The 20,265-nt window shown below is 41.6% G+C and overlaps 1 protein-coding gene across 1 annotated transcript in view; it reads left to right on the top strand.

Moving 5' to 3' along the window:
- Positions 1 to 14,233, top strand: part of LOC126234261 (uncharacterized) — a 105,483-nt gene extending 91,250 nt beyond the window's left edge. The window contains exon 6 of the mRNA XM_049942953.1: positions 13,840 to 14,233. Coding sequence (XP_049798910.1) covers positions 13,840 to 14,067 — 228 coding nt within the window. The 3' untranslated portion in view covers positions 14,068 to 14,233. The remainder of the gene's footprint in view (positions 1 to 13,839) is intronic.
- The last annotated feature ends 6,032 nt before the right edge of the window (positions 14,234 to 20,265 follow it).

The following is a 20,265-nucleotide window of genomic DNA, read 5'->3' as shown; positions in this document are numbered from 1 at the left end:
AGCAGTGAGTTCTCGCTACTGGAGATTAAGTCTCCAACATCACCTAAATTTCTTTTCAAATGAAGAATTTGTTGCTTTAAGTGGTGATGTACTATCATAGTATTTAAGCCTTAAATGAAAGAGTGACGAAATCATACAAATATAACAAATGTAGTAGTGCCCGCTAGGAATAGCTATGAAGCGAACCGCCCACTCTGAACTAGGATTGTTACATGACCTTTGTATAAAGCTGTTTACGTTTTGTCTAAGTACTAAACTATAAAATTACTTATATTTCTTTATTCTTAATACCAATTCTTAATACAAATTGGTATTCTTAATACCAATGAACATCGAAGTAAGTCAAGGGGGAAACAGTTAATTTCCATGCATAAGTATCACAAAGTGCTAAATACAGTTTTCAAACTAGTATGAGGAGCTTTAATGTGTTGGCGAATATCAAGACAAAGGGATGTTTTTCGTCAGCAGAAAAATCTGTGTTGTAAAAAAGTCACTGTTTGTTCATGAAGTGTCGCATGGTGGATCTATAAGATTCATTAATATTAGATACCTAAAAGAAGATTGTTGAGGTTCCTTGTTTAATTTGAAGCGGCGCCTATTTCTAAAACATAAACTCGTTGGTTTTGTATGTGGACGAAATATTTTTTCCGAACTCTCACTTAAGAGAGAGTGCTTTACAGTTTCTGAACACTGCATTGTTTTTTAATTAGATGACATGTACGAAAGTACTTATAACAATAAACTATTTCTGTTCCAGTACGACAAAAATGATTGACTACAACGTTGAGAATATATTATTCATATTATGTACAGTTTTCCTCCAAGATTCAGTGGCATTTCTATTTTATTAACACATATACCGCAGTCAAAACTGGGCTTCTAATGGAGTTGTCTCAAATATTTACTCAAATTGTAACAACCTCCCTTTTGCAATAGATGTTTACACTGTGTATGACATCACAAACTGCCAAATGATTTGAAAAATTTCACTGTGGTTCACTGCATGAAAACTTTTTATTATAAAATTTATATCTACAGAATTTTTTGTTTTTCCTTTCTTCCCTCTGTAAAATATTATTGTGATAAAGTAAATGTGAAATGTGGAAGTATGAGACAGGTGATAACGGCGAGGCATGTGTGGATATATTTTGTGCGCATACACACACGCACACATATATATAATTTCCGCCACACATGTGATATGAAATTTAAAGTGAGACAGTGCAGTATTTACAAAGATATTAATCTACTGTGTGTGTGTGTGTGTGTGTGTGTGTGTGTGTGTGTTCATGGGAAAATATCTTCGAAAATTTTTTGAAACAGCGATCTGGCTAGCTACATAAAAGTAATGAAAAAGCAGTCTAGACCACGATGGTTATTTTACTCAAAATGATCGAGTTTGATCTAGTGTCAGACCATCTGCAGAAAAGCACTGTGAAAGACAGAAAACGTGCCATCAGCTGAAGTTGAAGATGTCCAGAATAGTCGATAGACCTCTGTCGTTAAATCCGTTTCAGCGACTGAGGTCTACTAACTGTTGTGAACATTGTCAACTTCATGTAATGGCACGTTTTCTGTCTTTCGCACATGGCCTAAGACTACGTCGAAATTGGTCATTTTAAATGAAATAACTATCGCGATTTAGACTGTTTTTTCAACAATTTTACATATCTTCGAAAATGATACTATTGCATACAAATAGACTGACTGCCTAATTTGAAACCTGAATACTATGCTAACGAAATACAGAGGTATCTATCTAAGTGTGCAATTTAGAGCAAATATCTTTGAAGGTAACGTTATTTTACGCAATTAGCTTTAAGTTTCAAAGTTATACAATTATTTTTCAAAATAATACATACCTTCGAATTTAATGCCAGCTGAAATGAAGCTTGTATAACTGGAAATCTAATCTATGATTGCCTCATTTTAATACTTCATTGTGAATTGGTCTTGAGGGGGAGGGAGACGTAAAAGGGGATGGCGTAAGGGGGGAGGTGAGATGGAGTGGGGGAGGCACGGGGTGTGGCTTATCATGTGATGAAGTCATCGAAAACACTGATGACCTTATGTTACTGATTAATGTTAGCATGTCATGATAAGAATAGCTGGGCTTGTGACGTCACGGAGGGGATCATGTGATGTCACATGACCACCTTCATTACCCTAAGCAAATGTTTGATTGTCGAAGTGGCTCAGAATGCTTATTAATATGCTACTTATTCGTAACATCCATCTTACGAACGGTTGAAGATACTCAAAAGAGTTTTTGGCAGATGATAGCAAGCAAAGAAGAGAGTACTTCGCTATGTGGATAATATGTGAAACTTCCTTATCTACAGCGATATCGAATAACTACACAGTATTTCATTCGAGTTATATCTTTTGACCCATCAATAGCTGGTGAAATCCAATTTGTTGATTTTGCAAAATTATATGCCAACAAGTTACATGCTTATTTTTAAGCTGAGAATGAGCTTTTTCATAAACTATGGATATTTCAGTTGCTTGTGTAGTAATACAATGTTCAAGAATTTTGTTGCAGTTTTAACTGCATTAGTGTTAGTGAGGTGAATCTTCACAAACCCTGGTGTGTTTTAGCAAAAGAAGGAAAATTACAATGGTAACAAGAGAAGTGTAGGTGTTACTCAAAACTTCCTTAAAGAAAAAAAGGGGTAACAAATCTACGGGAAATAAATCACCACTTTTGTCGCAGTTTCGGTGGAAATAGTTGTTTCGATGTCTCGAACCGTTTGCGTGCACACGCGCTTGTGTATGTGGCTATGTGTGTATGTGTGTGTGTGTGTGTGTGTGTGTGTGTGTGTGTGTCTGTGTGTGTTTGTGGTTCATGGGCCCTCAAAAATTAGTAGAAAGGATGTGGTTAAAACATCTATCGCTTATCTAATTTCTGCTCCTCCTCATCACTCTCCCCTTTCTTCGGTTTACTCTTAATCCATATTCTGTAGTCATGAGACCACTCATTCCGTTCAACAGGACCTGCGATTCTTCTTCATTTTCACTGGAGATAGCAACGTCATCAGTAACTCTTATACAGGGTGTTACAAAAAGGTACGGCCCAACTTTCAGGAAACATTCCTCACACACAAATAAAGAAAAGATGTTATGCGGACATGTGTCCGGAAACGCTTAATTTCCATGTTAGAGCTCATTTTATTACTTCTCTTCAAATCACATACTTGTTTCGTCTTTCACTGAAGTATTTCTTCTGTTAGCCAAGGCTACTTGGCAGACATCTTCCTTGTGCTTGTACTTGCATAGCCTATTTCTGTAATTGTATCTTTTAGGCATGTCCGTTCTTCTACAACTGAACTGGATGTTGTGGTATTCGTTACAGGATTATCTACAGCCTTAACCGACTTCAAGCACTCCTCGTTATGCCTCAGTACTTGAGTATGCCACTTCTTTCCATACCGATTCATCTGACCGATTCTCTTTAATCTGAGTCAACTCTTCATTGTTACTTAATTGTGATCTGAGTCTGTATCAATTTCTAGATACAGCTTGCAGTCCAGTATCCGAGTTCGGCTTCTTGTCTCACCATAATATAATACAGCTCGAATCTTCCTGCCTCTGCCGTCCTCTGCCAAGTGCATCTCCTCCTCTTTCTTGTTTGAATGCGTGCATCACTCTTGATATCTCTACTGCTTCTTCCTTCTCTTTTGTTTTAGGCGCTATGTTAACGGAATTATTGTTTTCCTGTGGTATGTTTCTCATTGAGTCATTGCCTTATGCTTAAATCTCGTTGCTTGCTTTCCATATTTAATTTCAATTTGTAAAATTTCATGATGATTCTGTTACAAACTGATCGATCGGATCATTTTCCTTGCGTACACTCATTGTGCTTGGTATCTGAATTTCTTGCCCAAGCGCAACTACACTGGACGGTCAGTATAGGACCTTCCAAAGGATTGTTGTTGTTGTTGTGGTCTTCAGTCCTGAGACTGGTTTGATGCAGCTCTCCATGCTACCCTATCCAGTGGAAGCTTCTTCATCTCCCAGTACTTACTGCAACCTACATCCTTCTGAATCTGCTTAGTGTATTCATCTCTTGGTCTCCCTCTACGATTTTTACCCTCCACGCTGCCCTACAATGCTACATTTGTGATCCTTTGATGCCTCAGAACATGTCCTGCCAACCGGTCCCTTCTTCTTGTCGAGTTGTGCCAATAACTCCTCTTCTCCCCAATTCTGTTCAATACCTCCTCATTAGTTATGTGATCTACCCATCTAATCTTCAGCATTCTCCTGTAGCACCACATTTCGAAAGCTTCTATTCTCTTCTTGTCCAATCTGTTTATCGTCCATGTTTCACTTCCATACATGGCTACACTCCATACAAATACTTTCAGAAACGACTTCCTGACACTTAAATCTATACTCGATGTTAACAAATTTCTCTTCTTCAGAAACGCTTTCCTTGCCATTGGCAGTCTACATTTTATATCCTCTCTACTTCGACCATCATCAGTTATTTTTCTCCCCAAATAGCAAAACTCCTTAACCACTTTAAGTGTCTCATTTCCCAATCTAATTCCCTCAGCATCATCCGACTTAATTCGACTACATTCCAGTATCTTCATTTTGCTTTTGTTGATGTTCATCTTATATCCTCCTTTCAAGACACTGTCCATTCCGTTCAACTGCTTTTCCAAGTCCTTTGCTGTCTCTGACAGAATTACAATGTCATCGGCGAACCTCAAAGTTTTTATTTCTTATCCATGGATTTTAATATCTATTCCGAATTTTTCTTTTGTTTCCTTTACTGCTTGCTCAATATACAGATTGAATAACATCAGGGAGAGGCTAGAACCCTGTCTCACTCCCTTCCCAACCATTGTTTCCCTTTCATGCCCATCGACTCTGATAACTGCCATCTGGTTTCTGTACAAATTGTAAATAGCCTCTCGCTCCCTTTATTTTACCCCTGCCACCTTTAGTATTTGAAAGAGGGTACTCCAGTCAACATTGTCAAAAGCTTTCTCTAAGTCCACAAATGCTAGAAATGTAGGTTTGTCTTTCCTTAATCTATCACCTAAGATAAGCCGTAGGGTCAGTATTGCCTCACGTGTTCCAATATTTCTACGGAATCCAAACTGATCTTCCCCGAGGTCGGCTTTTGCCAGTTTTTCCATTCGTCTAAAAAGAATTCGCGTTAGTATTTTGCAGCCGTGACTTATTAAACTGATAGTTCGGTAATTTTCGCATCTGTCAACACCTGCTTTCTTTGGGACTGGAATTATTACATTCTTCTTAAAGTCTGAGGGTATTTCACCTGTCTCATACATCTTTACACTACCTCACCTTAAACCACAAGTTTCACTGGCCGTGTTCTTAATCTAAACACTATTTTCTATGACTGGCCCAGTGATATTCTCTCATCTTGACACTTGTACACGTCACCATTTAATCGTCACATAGAAATTCTTAAAGAAACATTACCCAATTCTGTCTTTTGACGAATTCCTTAGCAATTATTTAACAAAAAATGGTCCTACTCAATTAACTCCTCTATCTTGGTGTTCCTCTTTGTTACGAAGTTCATTGGCAGCTCATATAATGGGAGTTCACTGGATTAAATGATATTCTGCCTAAAACATACGTATTCTGCAGTAAGTAGAGTCAAAACCACGAAGGTACCAGATATTGTGTGCCATTCGTGTTTGTGTCTGTGTGATGCTGGTTATCACGGTACTCCTGCACGTGCTGGAGCAGCTGCTCTGCAAAAACGTGTTCCTCTTTTGCTGTCGTGAGTTTGTCGGGGGAGTAGACAAGGGAGAGTTCCAGAGTATCATTTCTACAGGTCAGATTCTGGACTAGAAGTATTTCCAGTGCTTTATCTGGCTAGTACAATGAAGTCTGCGATGCTGGTCCCAGTAACGGTAGCTGGAAGATGGAAAGTGGTCCCATTATGTTGCAAGCTGTACTGCTGACCAGCAGTGCACGACTGTGTAGCTGTACATCTACATCTAACATCTACAATTATACTCCGCAAGCCACCCAACGGTGTGTGGCGGAGGGCACTTTACGTGCCACTGTCATTACCTCCCTTTTCTGTTCCAGTCGCGTATGGTTCGCGGGAAGAACGACTGTCGGAAAGCCTCCGAGCGCGTTCGGATCTCTCTAATTTTACATTCGTGATCTCCTCTGGAGGTATAAGTAGGGGGAAGCAATATATTCGATACCTCATCCAGAAACGCACCCTCTCCAAACCTGGCGAGCAAGCTACACCGCGATGCAGAGCGCCTCTCTTGCAGAGTCTGCCACTTGAGTTTGCTAAACATCTCCGTAATGCTATCATGGTTACCAAATAACCCTGTGACGAAACGCGCCGCTCTTCTTTGGATCTTCTCTACCTCCTCCGTCAACCCTATCTAGTACGGATCCCACACTGATGAGCAATACTCAAGCATAGGTCGAACGAGTGTTTTGTAAGCCACCTCCTGTGTTGATGGACTACATTTTCTAAGGACTCTCCCAATGAATCTCAACCTGGTACCCACCTTACCAACAATTAATTTTATATGATCATTCCACTTCAAATCGTTCCGCACGCATACTCCCAGATATTTTACAGAAGTAACTGCTACCAGTGTTTATTCCGCTATCATATAATCATTCTTTCTATGTATTCGCAATACATTACATTTGTCTATGTTAAGGGTCAGTTGCCACTCCCTGTACCAAGTGCCTATCCGCTGCAGATCTTCCTGCATTTCGCTGCAATTTTCTAATGCTGCAACTTCTCTGTATACTACAGCATCATCCGCGAAAAGCCGCATGGAACTTCCGACACTGTCTACTAGGTCATTTATATATATTGTGAAAAGCAATGGTCCCATAACACTCCCAAGTGGCACGCCAGAGGATACTTTAACGTCTGTAGACGTCTCTCCATTTAGAACAACATGCTGTGTTCTGTTTGCTAAAAACTCTTCGATCCAGCCACACAGCTGGTCTGATATTCCGTAGGCTGTTTGTTTATCAGGCGACAGTGCGGAACTGTATCGAACGCCTTCCGGAAGCCAAGGAGAATGGCATCTACCTGGGAGCCTGTATCTAATATTTTCTGGGTCTCATGAACAAATAAAACGAGTTGGGTCTCAGACGATCGCTGTTTCCGGAATCCATGTTGATTCCTACAGAGTAGATTCTGGGTTTCCGGAAATAACATGATACGCGAGCGAAAAACATGTTCTAAAATTCTGCAACAGATCGATGTCAGAGATATAGGCCTATAGTTTTGCGCATCTGCTCGACGATCCTTCATGAAAACTGGAACTACCTGTGCTCTTTTCCAATCATTTGGAACCTTCCGTTCCTCTATAGACTTGCGGTACATGGCTGTTAGAAGGGGGGCAAATTCTTTCGCGTACTCTGTGTAGAATCGAAATGGTATCCCGTCAGGTCCAGTGGACTTTCCTCTGTTGAGTGATTTCAGTTCCTTTCTCTATTCCTTGGACACTTATTTCAATGTCAGCCATTTTTTCGTTTGTGCGAGGATTGAGAGAAGGAACTGTTGTGCAGTCTTCCTCTGTGAAACAGCTTTGGAAAAAGGTGTTTAGTATTTCAGCTTTACGGGTGTCATCCTCTGTTTCAATCCCATCATCATCCCGGAGTGTCTGGATATGCTGTTTCGAGCCACTTACTGATTTAACGTAAGACCAGAACTTCCTAGGATTTTCTGTCAAGTCGGTACATAGAATTGTACTTTCGAATTCACTGAACGCTTCACGCATAGCCCTCCTTACGCTAACTTTGACATCGTTTAGCTTCTGTTTATCTGAGAGGTTTTGGCTGCGTTTAAACTTGCAGTGAAGCTCTCTTTGCTTTCGCAGTAGTTTCCTAACTTTGTTGTTGAACCACGGTTGGATTTTCCCGTCCCTCACAGTTTTACTCGGCACGTACCTGTCTAAAACGCATTTTACGATTGCCTTGAACTTTTTCCATAAACACTTAACATTGTCAGTGTCGGGACAGAAATTTTCGTTTTGATCTGTTAGGTAGTCTGAAATCTGCCTTCTATTACTCTTGCTAAACAGGTAAACCTTCCTCCCTTTTTTATATTCCTATTTACCTCCATATTCAGGGATGCTGCAACGGCCTTATGATCACTGATTTCCTGTTCTGCACATACAGAGTCGAAAAGTTCGGGTCTGTTTGTTATCAGTAGGTCCACCATGTTATCTCCAAGAGTCGGTTCTCCGTTTAATTGCTCGAGGTAATTTTCGGATAGTGCACTCAGTATAATGTCACTCGATGCTGGCTGATAGTGGGTCTTAGCCGTTTTCGACGTTGGTGAATTCACATGTTCCCATTGCTGTAATCGTATTGCACCGCAAGGTCTAGCTCCCTCGTAGCAGTTTGCAGTAATCACTTCCGATTCATATGTGGAATAGATCTAGAGTACGTCTGCCCTCTGGAAGCAGGCTTCCAGTGCTATGATGTCCTGCGGGCATCCCTCTTCTCCTGCTTTATATGAAAACAATCGAAACTTTTGATCATTTGCATCATTGTAGACCACCCAGGTGGGCGCTTACAACGAACTGTAATGGACAATAAACGCCTTTCCGAACTAGCCTTAGATTATAAACCAGCAGGAAGAACGGATGTTCGAAAACCTAAGAAGAGGTGACCAGACAATTTGTGAACACGAAACAGGCTCATTGTGTAATCCAGGAAGTGAATAAGAAGAATGCTACAATCTTTTTCCAGTTAAAGGACGACCTGTAGAAAACCAGTCTCGAAGAAGTCAGCATTTTGGTTGTTTGGGAAATGAGCCACCTCAAAAATCGCTTCGACGTTATTGCCGGAATATTTGCCACGTAATGGTTTCTCCATCCAAGTGAAGAGAAAGAAATTATTGGATACTGTGTCAGGAGAATATGTATAGTGAGGCAAAATTTGACAGCCCAAAGAAGCCACATGTGTAACTCTCTCCTGCGCAGAACGATCTCCCTTGGATGAATCCCACAGCACTTCGTCTTCATAGCTTCCTGTAGCCTCATCATGAGAAACACCGACTCAAAGGAAGGCCATGGCGCTTGTTCGTGACGTCACACCAGCTAGGCACGGCGAACGCCAGGTCTGTTGCAGGCATACTCATAATGGTGGTGTCTCCCTCTCTGACACAGGAAAATGTGAAACTATTGGCGGTAGTTGACCAACACACATTGTTCTGAGAGATTTCTGCAATCAATTAATTGTGCAATTCATTACACTTCTTAACAAATAGTGTACTCCTGAACTCAAATGTCCACCTGTTTTAAGGACTGACATACAAAAACAACTTCATGGTCCAGCAGCAACAGAATTCGTGCTTCTTTACCTTGTTTGTAAATCTGAGGAAGTTACGTTTGTACTGGGTTGCTTTTACAAGAAACTGTGAACATACTGGTGCTCTTCTTTAGGTACCTTGGTTGACTGTGGGGTGAATGTTAATGAAATATCTTGCGATTGTACACGTTGGTGGAGGGGGTGGGGGACAGAAGAAGAGGCAAAAGAGAGATACTTGTTTTATCAAATAAAATTGTTTTTATCTTGTAAAGTTTCTCCTTTCAGTTGCAAGAGGGGAACATCTATCTTTTCTAGTGAGCATGTTTAAAAAAGTTTAAGCTCAGCAGCATTTTCGATGTATGAAGCTATTTTGTTTCCTGTTTACATTTCCTTTCGCTGAAAACGACTGCAATCTAATGACTGGCAACAGTTGGACATTTACACATGTAAATTAGTTCACATTTCCAGTGACGATGTCAAACGAAAATAAATAAATAAATAAAAGAAACGAGTTCATTGTAAGGGGGTTGGGGTAAGTTTCGATAACAAAATGGATCAAGTAAATATAGTTACTTGAATGTAAAATTTCCGAAGCTTGCAATGGGGCAAAGCGTCTTCTCATATTGATCTACGTTTGTTTCGACAGGATTCAGTAATACATTCTTCATTTGTAGCTTTACGATAGTAAGAAAATCTTTCATCTAAATAAAACTGCAGAATCCAAAACAATACCAAACATTTTGTCCGAAAATAAGAGATTTATAGTGATAAGCACGCCCAGGCGTTTCTGCCTGCAACAGACCTGGCGTTCGCCGTGCCTAGCTGACGTGACGTCACCAACAAGCGCCGAGGCCTTCCTTTGAGTCGGTGTTGGTAAGTACCACACCATGGTAGACAAAAAAAAAAAAACACACACACAGCATTGTCTTGCTAGTTGATAGTAGGTCTTAGCCGTTTTCGACGTTGATGAATTCACATGTTTCCATTGCTGGCTCTCCTTCTTTGTATCGAGGTCGTAGCGGTACCCTCTTCACTTGTCCATCGTGTTCAGGCGGCTGAAGGATTCATCTGCATTGGTCTGATACAGCTGCAACATTTTCGCTGCTACATTGGCTCAGCGGGCTTTTTGAATGTGTTTGGGCAGCCGCAAAACCCACGGCAACATTTATCGTGTTCAGAAAGTCTTGCATGTTGTTGACAACTGATCCATGACTGATTTTCACTTTTACAACTATCATTGTTGTGGCTTTCAATCCGAAGATTCACTTCATGCAGCTCTCTATGCTACTCTGTCCTGTGCAAGCCTCTTCATCTCAGAATAACTACTGCGACTTACATTGTTTTGAATCTGCTGACTGCATTTATCTCTTGATCTCTCTCTCTCTCTACGAGCTTTACCTTCAGCACTTCCCTCTAGTACAAATCTGGTGATTACTTGATACCTCGGAATATGTCCTATCAACGGATCCCTTCTTCTGGTCAGGTTCTGCCATAAGTTTCTTTCCCCTCGAATTCTATTGAGTACCTCCTCATTAGTAATGTGATCTACCCATCTAATCTTCAGCATTCTCCTGCAGCACCACATTTCAAAAGTTTCTATTCTCTTATTGTCTAAACTGGTTATAGTCCATGTTTCACTTCGATTCATGACTACATTTCGTACAAATACTTCCCGAAAAGACTTCCTAACACCTGAATCTATATTTGATGTAAACAAGTTTCTCTTCTTCAAATATGTTTTTCTTGCCATTGCCAATCTACATTTTATATCTTCTCAGCCGTCATCAGTTACTTTGTTGCCCAAAAAACAATACCCATCTACTACTTGCAGTCTCTGGTTTCCTAATCATTCCTTCAGTCTCACCTGATTTAATACGACTACATTCCTTTATCTTTGTTTTGCTTTCGCTGTTAATCTCATATCCTTCTTTCAAGACCTTGCCCATTCCATTGAATTGCTCTTCCAAGGCCTTTCCTGTCTCTGACAGAATTATGATGATATCGGATAGCCTCAAAGTTTTTATTTCTCCTCCTTGAGTTTTAATTCCTACTATAGATTTTTGTTTGGTTTCGTTTACTGCTTGCTCCGTGCACAGATCTACAACTATCTCCTCTATTTCGATATGCCTGTGTGGTTTTCACCAATCGTTCTTAAATAAACGATCGCACTCATATGCATTCTGCCCCAACATGCCTCTCCTGTTACTCAATTCTTATTCTCATAGAAACAAGTATCTACATTGGCAGTGAACGAGGTTATTGACTGACCAGATCACTGTGACGTCTTAAACTGAATGTCCATTGTACAAAAGAAAACTTTTGCTACATATTTCAGCCTCAGATGGCACCAATTGTATCGCAACCGGTTTAGCTTTTTCAGTAAGCCATCAACTACATCTGCATCTACATACAAATTCTGGAAACCACCGTCAAATGCATGGCATAGGGTATTTCGCGTTTCAGTAGGTATTACGTCTTCTTCATGTTCCGTTCACGTAAGTAGAAATGGAATAATGATTGTTTAAACGCCTCTTTGCGCGCTGTAAGTAATCTAATCTTGCTCTCGCGATCCCTGTGGGAGCCACACGTAGTGGCTTTTAGTATGTTCCTAGTTTCATCAACTAAAGTTGATTATAGAAGACTTCTAATTAGGTTTAACAAGATATTTTTCAACTACCTTCAAGCGTTTTCCCTGTTTCTTTCAGCATCTTTGTGACTCCTTCCCATCGTCCGAACACACTTGTGACCATTCGTGATGCCCTTCTTGTATCTGTTCAGTATTCCCCATTAACTGTATTCGGTATGTGTCCCACACACTTGAACAGTTCCTATGTCACACAAGTGTCTTGCAGGCAGTCCATTGTAGACTGACTTTTCCGAAGTATTTACCTATGAACAGCAGTCTGCCACCCACTTTACCTACCACTGGGAGTACATGATCACTCCATTTCGTATCCCTACAGACTGTTACACCCTGATATTTGTATGAGTTGAACGATTCTACCCTTGTCTCACTGACATAGTCATTCGAAATATGTTTCTTTTTTGCGTTTTGTGACGTGCACAATTTTACATTTTTAAACATTTAAAGCAATTTGCCAATCTTTGCGCCACTTTGTAATCTTACCAAGATCTGCCTGAATATTTATACAGCTTCATACAGTGCTTCATAGTGGATAAGTGCATCACCTGCAAAATGTCTGAAGTTGTTAATATTTTTTGCAAGGTCTTTAACACACATTATGAACAGCGAGGGGCGTTACACAATTCCCCGGCCACACATAAAGTTACTTCTGCTGCTGTGGGTGACCATCTGTCTAACATAACATGCTGTGTCGTCCCTATCAAGAAATCCTCAACCAGTCACAAATTTCGCTTGACATCCTATACGATGGTACTATCGATCATAAGTATAGATACGGAATGGAATAAAATATCTTTCGAAAATCACGAAATAGTATATCTATCTGACTGCCTTGAATAGTGGCTTTTAGGATGTCATGTGAGAAAAAAAGAGTTTGGTTTCGCATAATCGACATTTATTTGAATCCATGCTGGTTGGCTTGGAGAATGTCCTTCTCTTCGAGATATCTAATTATGTTTGAGTTCAGAGTATCTTCTAAGATTTTACAACAAATGCATGGCAAGTATATTGGACTGTAGTTTTGTGAATTACTTCTGCTAGCTTTCTTGTAGACGGATGTGAGCTGTGCTTTTTTCTAAGTACTGGGCACTGTTTTTTGCTCGAGGTAATTAGGTAAATTGTTGTTAACGGAGGAGTATAGAATCTGACAGGGATTCCATCGTACCTTGGAGGCACATTCTAAACCTCAGATATAGGAATACGTTTCCTAGGACTGGAAATGACACTTGAAGTGTTTGTTGCGTGTTTTGTTGATTAGGTTGTGATTTTCTAGTTTTATTATTATTTACTTGAAATTCTTGAAGGTTTCCTGGTCTTATAACTTTCCTGTTTACATCTTTCAGGCACTATTGTATCGTATATGTCTTGTAATTAATTGTAACTCTGTTGTTTTATCTTTCACACATAGTGTTCATAGAGCACAGTCAGTTGGCTTGCAGAAATATAGTAACTAGCCTCATTTCTTTAATTTCATTCTTCAGGTAATTTTGTCCACGCCCAAAATGCTCCATTACTATTTTCATAGAAAAAATATACTCTCATTTTCTGATTACGATAACTTTGGATACTAGCGTATTCACTGACTTCGTTTTCTGTTGTGCTGCCGAATTCTTTGTTGTATGATGAAGCCATACACATTTTTCGCGAACGCCTACATTTACAGATATGTCACCTTGCCTTCCGTGTTGCGAAACATAATGGTCGCAACGATCTCCGTGGGTATAGGAGAATCCTATCCACACTCAGCTGAACTTTCACAGATCAATGATTTGTAAATTTCAGTTGTGTAGCGGACGGTAACTTAAAATCAAAATTTTACTCTTTTGCTATTTTTAGTCATTTAACATATGAGATGGTTAACCTAGAGACAAACAGTAACAGCACTTTCTTTCGCTTTACAGATCAACATAACGGGTCTCCTCGGTGATGAAGACCTAGGCAATTTCTTCAACCTCGTCCTAGAAGACGCTATCCCAACATTACTTGAACTCGCAGAAGATCCTCTTCTAGGAAAAGTGACATGTCTTCTGAAGGAAACAGCTAATGATTTATTTCAGAAGAACCAGGTCACGTTGAACCAACTGCTATGCAAAGCTGGTATAACATTGTTTTGTTTAGGTAGCAAATGAGATAAAATGTATGTAAGGGTCTCATACGATCAATGAATGATATGTAATACAGCCCTTTTTGTTTGCTTTATATTCTTCTTTAAAAAAACACACCGTTGGAATTAATAAAAGAAGAAAGCGGTAAGAAAAGTATGATAGGCTCTAAATAAAAATCAATGATTGTCGATTGAAATGTTTTTATTCTTAATCTCCTATGTTTCTGTAGGATTTCATGTTTTTCCTAAGTACTATATTCAATTCAGTTAGAATTACAAAGTTAATTACTTAGTTAACAATGAAATCATCATACGATGTTAATGAAAATATTAGAGTTACTTAATAGAAAAACACTAGGAGACCACATCATTTATCACGTCATATCATCGAGCTATTATAAACACAGGACTCGTAAATTCGTACTTACGGATAAAGGAATCAGTCTGAATTCCATTAGAAAAAGCAGCTGTACAGTACGCTGGAAACATTTCGTGCTTAATGAGATCCACAATAGGTGAAAAAAATAAAATGTACACAAAATTCGCTTCTTATATATAAAATGCTTATTTTCCTTTTCGATTGTTTCGAGTATCGAGTTCTATTTCGTTTACCAAGAGAACGTTAACAGTTCTATCCCTAATAGTGTTTAGCTCAAAAAGGCACGACGTAATCGTCTTTCACGTCATTCTTCCTTGTCCAAATTTCTGGAAGACCTGCAAATTACTGTACCTGCGAACTAAGTTGTCATTCGGCGTGAACGTCGATGGGGGCGACCGTAAAGGCATTTCCCATTTACGATCTTTTTATTTATTTATTAATTTAGCCATCCGTGGACGTTTTAAAATGTATGGATGTTGTCGCTCCCATCGGCCACCGCGCCGAGTGTCAACTTAGTTTACGCATATAATATCCACTTACGCCTGACTTAACCCATTCCTTCTCCAGTCACATATAGCTTCAGATGTGACAATACACTCCTGACAATTAAAAACTTCAGCTCCAGGAACAATAGCCAATAAATAAATTTTGCTTCTTGTTAATATTGTTGCATGCCAAACTTGTGCAAGGCAGCAAACGGTTAAAATTTTAGAAGTCCCAGAACGAAGCTACCTAGCCTACATTATGACTGTGTTGACACGAGGCGGTCGAGGTAAAACATTTCACCATCGAGAGTGGGTCAGAGGAAAACACAACATCGGCGCTTCTGGTAAGGCAGACAGTGGACCCCAGCAGAATCGAAGTGGGGCAAGGCAGCTAGACAGCATCATGTCACCTTCGTTCCGTGATGATATAAACGCTATTGCTGATCAACAATGCTATTGCTAATCAATTCTACCGTGTGCCTCATTCGAAAGAGGCCCCACAAACATAAGCAGCAATTCCGCTGAAATTGCACCGTCATCGTTTGACGCAACAGTGTGTTTCCGCGCGTCACTACGGCTGGAGTTCAGTGTTCAGTGACAGTTTATCGCTACTCTGTCGAAGAGCGCGTGTTTCTTGTGAAACAATATCGGATTACTGGTTCCATTACGATGCGTCAGCGAACGTCTGTTGAACGATTTGGTGACCCCATATACCGTATCAATGGTGCATACAAAACATAGTGGACAAGATGGACAGCAGTGGAACGGTGCTGTACCTTCACGCCGTGGGACGGCAACCATTATCAGAAGAAAATGTGACTGACGTGAAACAACGATAGTTGGCCTCTCCTGCAATCTTTTCGATGTTTATCTCAGAAAAGTGGAATGTCATGGAGCACATATCACAGAGCTGCGAAAAAAGCCATCATGTATCCATACAGCTTTACAGTTGTTTAGGAACGGAATGTCAATGACAAAGAAAAACGTATTACATGTTGCCGTTGGTTTCAGCAGTTTCGTTCTCAGAGGCCAGCAATTTTTCTGTGTACGTGGTTCAATGATGAGGCGTGATTCCAACTCTCTGGTTACGTAAACGCTCAGAATACTGTAATGAAAATCCACATACACTAGCCGAGCAGCCCCTGTATTAACAAAAGATCGGCGTGTTGAGTGCAAAATCACAGTCACGTCATCGGACCAATCTTTTTCAAGTCTACTGTGACAAATGCAGTTTACATCGAAATGTTTCAGGAATTTACGAACCAGTTGGACAATGAAGAACTTACCCTCGGCTGGTACCAACAAGATAGCGCCACATGCCACACGCCTCGACTGACCATGGCTGATGTCGGATCGTTTTTTCCCCGGCAGAGTGATTTCGCAAGAACTGTGGCCCCAAGATCACCTCATTTAACACTACTGACTGTTTTCTCTGGGGTGGTCTAAATGGCAAGATCTACTGGAGCAAACCACACAACTTGGAAGATTTACGAGAAAACATAGTCCGTGAAATCCAGGTAGTGACACCAAAGGATCTGGTAGCAACATTAGAGAATCTGCAGCGTCGTTTTCAACTGCGTTTACAAGTCGAGGGCGGTCACTTCCAGCACCTTTTGTGATTCACTTTTCTTTCCCCATGAACAACGTATTACATGTTCATTTCATTTTCTGATTTTTATGCAAAGCCTTTAAGTCTAATTTAAGCAAAAGTTTGTTTGTAGGCCCTCTTTCGAGTGGGACACCCTGTATAACAAACTCGTTAAGCAAGCACGGAAGAGTAAGAACCGCTGACACCTTCATAATAGAAGACCTATGCAGAAATGACAAAGTGACGTCAGGTAAATACACTACTGGCCATTAAAATTGCTACACCACGAAGATTACGTGCTATAGACGCGAAATTTAACCGACAGGAAGAAGATACTGTGATATGCAAATGATTAGCTTTTCAGAGCATTCACACAAGGTTGGCGCCGGTGGCGACACCTACAACGTGCTGACATGAGGAAAGTTTCCAACCGGTTTCTCATACACAAACAGCAGTTGACCGGCGTTGCCTGGTGACAGGTTGTTGTGATGCCTCGTGTAAGGAGGAGAAATGCGTACCATCACGTTTCCCACTTTGATAACGGACGGATTGTAGCCTATCGCGATTGCGGTTCATCGTATCGCGACACTGCTGCTCGCGTTGGTCCAGATCCAATGACTGTTAGCAAAATATGGAATCGGTGGGTTCAGGAGGGTAATACGGAACGCCGTGCTGGATCCCAACGGCCTCGTATCACTAGTAGTCGAAATGACAGGCGTCTTATCCGCATGGCTGTAACGGATCGTGCAGTCACGTTTCGATCCCTTAGTCGACAGATGGGGAAGTTAGCAAGACAACAACCATCTGCACGAACAGTTCGACGACGTTTGCAGCAGCATGAACTATCAGCTCGGAGACCATGGCTGCAGTTACCCTTGAAGCTACGTCACAGACAGGAGCGCCTGCGATGGTGTACTCAACGACGAACCTGGGTGCACGAATGGCAAAACGTCAGGTTCTGTTTACAGCATCATGATGGTCGCATCCGTGTTTGGCGACATCGCAGTGAACGCACATTGGAAGCGTGTATTCGTCATCGCCATACTGGCGTATCACTCAGCGTGATTGTATGGGGTGCCATTGGTTGCACGTCTCGGTCACCTCTTGTTCGCACTGACGGCACTTTGAACAGTGGACGTTACATTTCATATGTGTTACGACCCGTGGCTCTACCCTTCAGTCGATCCCTGCGACACCCTACATTTCAGCAGGATAATGCACAACCGCATGTTGCTGGTCCTGTACGGGCCTTTCTGGATACAGAAAATGTTCGACTGCTGCCCTGGCATGTACATTTTCCAGATCTCTCACCAACTGAAAACGTCTATTCAGTGGTGGCCGAGCAACGGGCTCGTCACAATATGCCAGTCACTACTCTTGATGAACTGTGGTATCGTGTTGAAGCTGCACGGGCAGCTGTACCTGTACACGCCATCCAAGCTCTGTTTGACTCAATGCCCAGGCGTATCAAGGCCGTCATTACGGCCAGAGGTGGTTGTTGTGGGTATTGATTTCTCAGGATCTCTGCACCCAAATTGCGTGAAAATGTAATCACATGTCAGTTCTAGTATTAAATATTTGTCCAATGAGTACCCGTTTATCACCTGCATTTCTTCTTGGTGTAGCAATTTTAATGGCCAGTAGTGTATTAGCCACTACTTCGCTCCATAAATACTGCAGCATTTTAGCTCGTAAGCCAATCGGCCAGATGTATCAGTGGCGTACATAACATTCGTACTTGATTACCTAATTACAGTAAAATTAAATGTGGCACAAGTCTGTTGTAGATTTCCTGCACGCTACCGAATAATGACTGCCGCTACTGGGAGAGATAGTCACCACAATCACCAGTTGCAGAGTTCAGCCTGCCGCTGTCACAGATGGATGGACTCGGGCATCTTTCCCATCTCCCCGATTCAGGACACCCCCTCGTACGCTTAGGAATTTGTGGACAGCCTTGCAGGATTCATGGTGTCAGTTCCCTCCAGCACTACTTCAGACATTAGCCGAGTGCATGCTACGTCGTGTTGCGGCTTCTCTGCTTGCTCGCTCGGTCCCTGCACGATATGAGGTAGGTGTACCAATTTCTTTGGCTCTTCAGTGTACTTCGAACATCGAATATTGTGTACTACTGTTTGTAGCCAGACGAACTCTGTTGGTCGGTTTAATTACATTAGGGACCGCCTGAATGCACTGATTTCATTTCGCATGCCGCTCGTGTGATCACGACCATTTAGTGGGCAGCAACATCGCGGATCTACACTGGTGACCGACTGGGTCGCTGCACGATATGAGGTAGGTGTACCAATTTCTAATATCGTGAGGTCCACCACATCGAATGTTGTGTGCTACTGTTTGTAGCCAGACGAATTCTGTTGGTCAGTTTAATTACATTAGAGACCGCCTGAAGGCAATGATTTCATTTCGCATGCCGCTCGTGTGATCACGACCATTTAGTGCTCAGCAACATCGCGGATCTACACTGGTGACCGATAACATTATGACCACCTGCTTAGTGGATTATTTGTCCGTCTATGGAAAGAAATGCATCACTGATTTTGCGTAGCAGGGATCCGACAATTTTGTTGGTGAGTTTCTGGGGGGGGGGGGGGGGGGGGCATTTGATGTCTACGCACAGGTCATGTAATTCGCATAAATAACACGTCGCTGTTTTGCGTACGCGGTACTGGCTCCGAATAGTGACCCAAGTGGGTTTCGTATGATTTGCATCAGGCGAATTTGGTCGCCAAGACTTCAACGTGAGTTCACTACAGCGCTCGTATAATCACTGTACCATGGTTTTGGCTCCGAAATGTGGATAACTATACAGCTGAAAGATGGCGTCGCGGGATTAGCCGAGTGGTCTCACGCGCTGCAGTCATGGACCGTGCGGCTGGTCCCGGCGGAGGTTCGAGTCCTCGCTCGGGCATGGGTGTGTGTGTTTGTCCTTAGGATAATTTATATTAAGTAGTGTGTAAGCCTAGGGACTGATGACCTTAGCAGTTAAGTCCCATAAGATTTCACAAACATTTGAACATTTGTTGACGTCGTCGTCAGGGAAAACATCAAGCATGAAGGAATGCAGGTGGTTCGCAACTGTCAGCATGTCTTCGATTACTACCGCAGGTCCCATGCAAGTGCAGGGGAAGGTCTCCTACTGCATAATACTGCTCTCACCAGCATGTATCCGTGGACGTTTCGAGCAGCCGTTCACAGCGATGACGAGTTAGTGGAGACGACCATCAAACTAGCGTAGCAAAAATGTGATTCATCCGAAAAGCCGGTTCGTTTACATTGATCGCCAGCGAATCCCGATGGTCCCGCGCCCACTGCAATCGTAACTGAAACGTCGTTGCGTCAGCATGTAAACAGGTGGGAGTGGTCTGCTGAAGAGGTCCATTTTCAACAATGTACAATGAATACTTGTGCGTGCACGAGCATTGTGCTCTTTCGGCAGAGGTGCCACAGATCACTATCTATCATACCTTACAGAGCAGACACGACTCCAAACCCCACGTTCTGTGAAGGGTGGTGGACGTCCAACCGTTTAGCGCCTAGTCATAGTTTCACTGTCCTCCCTCTTTCAGCAGATGCCCACGACAGTTGTAAGTAGCCTGTTTGTATGTTGGCAGCGCTATAAAGTGTGTTAATATCGCTGACAGCACTCTGTCCCCTCGGCAAGAGATTCTATGGTTGGACGCATAGAGTAAATATCTCTGGAGTGAGCATTCACATGCGCAGAACAGATTTTGTGTTGTCAACATACATTGC

The sequence above is a fragment of the Schistocerca nitens genome, chromosome 2 (genome assembly GCF_023898315.1).
Source record: "Schistocerca nitens isolate TAMUIC-IGC-003100 chromosome 2, iqSchNite1.1, whole genome shotgun sequence".
Classification (NCBI taxonomy): Eukaryota; Metazoa; Arthropoda; class Insecta; order Orthoptera; family Acrididae; genus Schistocerca; species Schistocerca nitens.
Note: the sequence above shows the minus strand (reverse complement) of the source record. Positions and strands in the feature narration are given on the sequence as shown.